Source organism: Macrobrachium nipponense, chromosome 3 (genome assembly GCF_015104395.2).
Source record: "Macrobrachium nipponense isolate FS-2020 chromosome 3, ASM1510439v2, whole genome shotgun sequence".
In the NCBI taxonomy this organism is placed as follows: Eukaryota; Metazoa; Arthropoda; class Malacostraca; order Decapoda; family Palaemonidae; genus Macrobrachium; species Macrobrachium nipponense.
The window spans coordinates 136,614,565-136,618,318 of NC_087202.1; the positions used below are offsets into that span (position 1 = coordinate 136,614,565).

Consider the following 3,754-nt stretch of genomic DNA (forward strand, 5'->3'; position numbering starts at 1 on the left):
TCCCCCTTCCCCTCCTCGTCCTTCAGGTTGAGGATAGGGCTCGAACTTACACTTGCTGGTTGGGCGTTTGATGCTGAAAGTAATTCCTAATGTATAGGACCTCAGATTTGTAGTTAGGAAAAATACAATTTACTTAAAAAATTGTGATATTTTATCAAATTTGAAGGAAAGACCCAGTTAGTTACCAATGAAAAAATCCTAAGGCTGCATTGGCTTTTTTGGGGTTTCTTGCAAAATTATGGTAATGCAAGCACATTAATCATTAGCAGCCCAATAAACAGCTTTTTATTCTGTTTACAGGAAAAGACTGGCTGGCCTCAAAATTCTAAGGCTATTTAGATTTTTGTCACTCACAGCAAATTGAATATGTACAAAGTAATTTCCAATTCATATTCATCCCAAGTGTCCCAATAGACTGAATTTCATTCAATCTGTAGAAAAAATCCAGTAGCCTCCCTCCCCAAAACTACTTAGGATATAGTCCACTATTTTTGTTTTCTTTGTAACATCTGTATTATAAACAACTGCATTTTGCTATAGAACACTGATGATGAAAAGGAACAATAATGAAAAATTTTACATTTAAAAAAATTTATTGCATAAATAGTATAAAATATCAATGTATGGTACTTAAAATCTGCAAAATTTTAAAAATGTAAGATGTATCACCAGAAAAAGATCATCAAGTGTTGCATAATAAAAATATCTTCTTACTAAATAATTTTGTCTAATTTCAAAGTAACTATTCACATAATGGCCTAGAGTCGTCTGGATCAATCATATTTTCTACCCCTAAAACAAAAGCCAGACCGAAAGTGAACATTCCTAGCATTACATATAATATACCTACTACACACAATCCAACTTCACGCCAGGTTTTTGTAGAACTGTTCATTTCACTTTCAAATAACACAAGCTGTAGCAAACTCATACCTGAAAGTAAGAACAGAAGTTTAACATTTTAATACATATATAATGTAATTTTCACCTAAAAGTGCATGAGACAGATAGAAGAGTTCAGGCTTTTTAAGGTTCATTCTACTAGCAAATAAAGTTGTTCATACACGGAAAAAACCCTAAGTCTTAACAATATGATGAGCTTGCGCCAGCTGGAAACCAGTTAAAAAAATCAAAGATTGTAAAGCAAGGAATCTGTGGCATCTGGCAACTCATGAGTATACAAAGTGGAAGCTGGTCACCAACCAGGCATAGAACCTTGTGACCCACTAGTCTTTTTCATTTCTTGGCAGCTCGTACCCCCCCTATCGGCCCCATTGGCAGTAGCCCCCCTCCTCCAAGCCTACATTACTTTGGTTTTCGTGTACTGTATCCTAGCGGGACGCCTGTGTCAATCTTTATCGCTCAGTCAGTGAGGCCCTCAACCAGCATTGCCATTTGAGATATCATTGCATCACTCCCTGCATCCTCTCAGCCTATGACGTCAGCTGGAGTGGCGCCTCTTCCCTCCATTGCTGTGACATCATCTCATTCTCTCGCTGAGCCATCGGAGACGTTGTTTCAAGCTATGTTCGAGGGGCTGGACTCTGTTTTATAAGAGAGGTATTCTGCTCTCTCTGGTAAGAAGAATCATAGAAGGAGCAATTCTTCCCCTCCCCTTCTAGCAAGACATCATAGAGGGAAGATGCTCTCTCCCCATTCTTCTTTTGCTTCTTCGTCTCCTCCTCCTCACGCTCGAGTCAAACAGAGAATTACGGACTTTGCGGCGTTGTCTTCTGCGAGTGATAGGAGTGCATCGCCGTGTTCTCAGCCCCTTAGATGCTGACCCCTTGGCGTGGGTAGGGGGGCTTTGGGACCAGCAGCTGGGCCCTGATGCCTGATGGGGATGGTTTCTCACCAGTCCTTGGGACCCAGCTGTTGGTCAAACAAAATTAGTCAGCCTTTTCCTCTTGCTGTAAATTATTTCTATTTTTCTACCTCCTCCTCCTATTGAGGTGTGGATTTTATGTTAATGACTTTTGGCTTGGTTCTGAATATGATTTGACTTGTGCTTTGGTCGAGCGAGGGGAAAGTTTCATGTCAAACCCTGCCTTCGGTGCCGGGTTGTGATCTCGACAGACATCACGACACCTTAGCACTGAGGGTGAGGTGTATATCCAGGTAATACCCCTAGGGCGGCCTTTGTCAAAGGGATGTCCCCGTCCTCTAATTGTGGCTCTGTGGTAGGTATGGGGATTACCCGGACGAATTATATCTTTACGTATATATGGCCAACCTCCCTCTTTTATCATCTGACCCTGGCATGGAAATGGACTTGGCAATGGATAATTCAGGTTCGAACATCATTACGATGGAACCTTTTTCTTCTCCTATTTTGGAAAAGAAAGAAAAATGCAAAATTCAATTCAAGGAACTTAAATAATAGGAAAGTAATAAGAAAGGAAAAATGGAGATTCTTACTGGTATGTATGAATTAGTTTCATACAATAAGTTTATAGTTCTTAGGCTTGAAGATGATGTATTGCAGAATATCAGTGTATTTAAAGCAAGCAGAGAAATAAACCCTCTTACGCCGATTGGACGTATTAAACGTCGACATAAATTGTCTGTCGGGTGATGATTGGACGTATGGTACGTCAATAAAAAAAGTTTTTTTAAAAATTCGCAGAAAAATACTTATAGGCCTACCAGGCGTAAACTTTTGAATCAAGCGCCTTGGGGGATGCCGGGAGCTCAAGGATCAAGGCGTTGTTTTTTTTTTTTTTTTTGTTTACAATCGTTACCCAGGCGTGCAAGCGCGAATTTCTTTCTTATCGCACTAAAAAGTATCAGTGACATATCTCAGAAATTATTTTGTCACTTTGACATAATATTTGCACCATTTTAAATTAGTCGTTACATGGAGTATTATATATGAAAATGTGCGCAATTTTATGTAGAATACAAAAAAAATACTCATGATTGCAGCTTTTATCAGTTTTGAAATATTTTCATATAAATAACGATAAGTGCCAAAATTTCAACCTTTAGTCAACTTTGACTCTACCGAAATGGTCGAAAAATGCAATTGTAAGCTAAAACTCTTATATTCTAGTAATATTCAATCATTTACCTTCATTTTGCAACAAATTGGAAGTCTCTAGCACAATATTTCGATTTATGGTGAATTTATGAAAAAAACTTTTTCCTTACGTCCGCGCGGTAACTCTTCCGATAAATTTTTTCGTGCAATTGTCGTAATGTTTGCACCATTTTAAAATAGCCGTTACATAAAGTTTTATATATGGAAATGTGCGCAATTTCATGCACAATACAGCTAATAACAACCCATTGTTGTAGATTTTATCAGTTTTGAAATATTTTCATATAAATAATGAAGTGCCAAAATTTCAACCTTCGGTCAAATTTGACTCTACCGAAATGGTCGAAAAACGCAATTGTAAGCTAAAAATCTTATATTCTAGTAATATTCAATCATTTACCTTAATTTTGCAACAAATTGGAAGTCTCTAGCACAATATTTCGATTTATGGTGAATTTATGATAAAAAAAAAAAAAAAAAAATTTCTTATGTCCGCGCTTTAGCTCTTCCGAAAAAAATCAGAAATTTTCTCGTCCAATTGTCGTAATGTTTGCACCATTTTAAATTAGCCGTTACATAAAGTTTTATATATGAAAATGTGTTTAATTTCATGTAAAATATAACAAAAAGTAATTGAAGGTTGTAGCTTTTCTCATTTTCGAAATATTTGCATATAAATCACGATAAATAGAAAAAAAACCACGTTCGGTCAAC

The 3,754-nt window shown here is 37.1% G+C and overlaps 1 protein-coding gene across 1 annotated transcript in view; it reads right to left on the bottom strand.

Moving 5' to 3' along the window:
* Positions 1-571: 571 nt before the first annotated feature.
* The window catches only part of LOC135222535 (sodium-coupled neutral amino acid transporter 7-like), a 456,233-nt gene continuing 453,050 nt past the window's right edge, over positions 572-3,754 (bottom strand). Inside the window, 1 exon segment of the mRNA XM_064260622.1 lies at positions 572-933. Coding sequence (XP_064116692.1) covers positions 743-933 — 191 coding nt within the window. The 3' untranslated portion in view covers positions 572-742.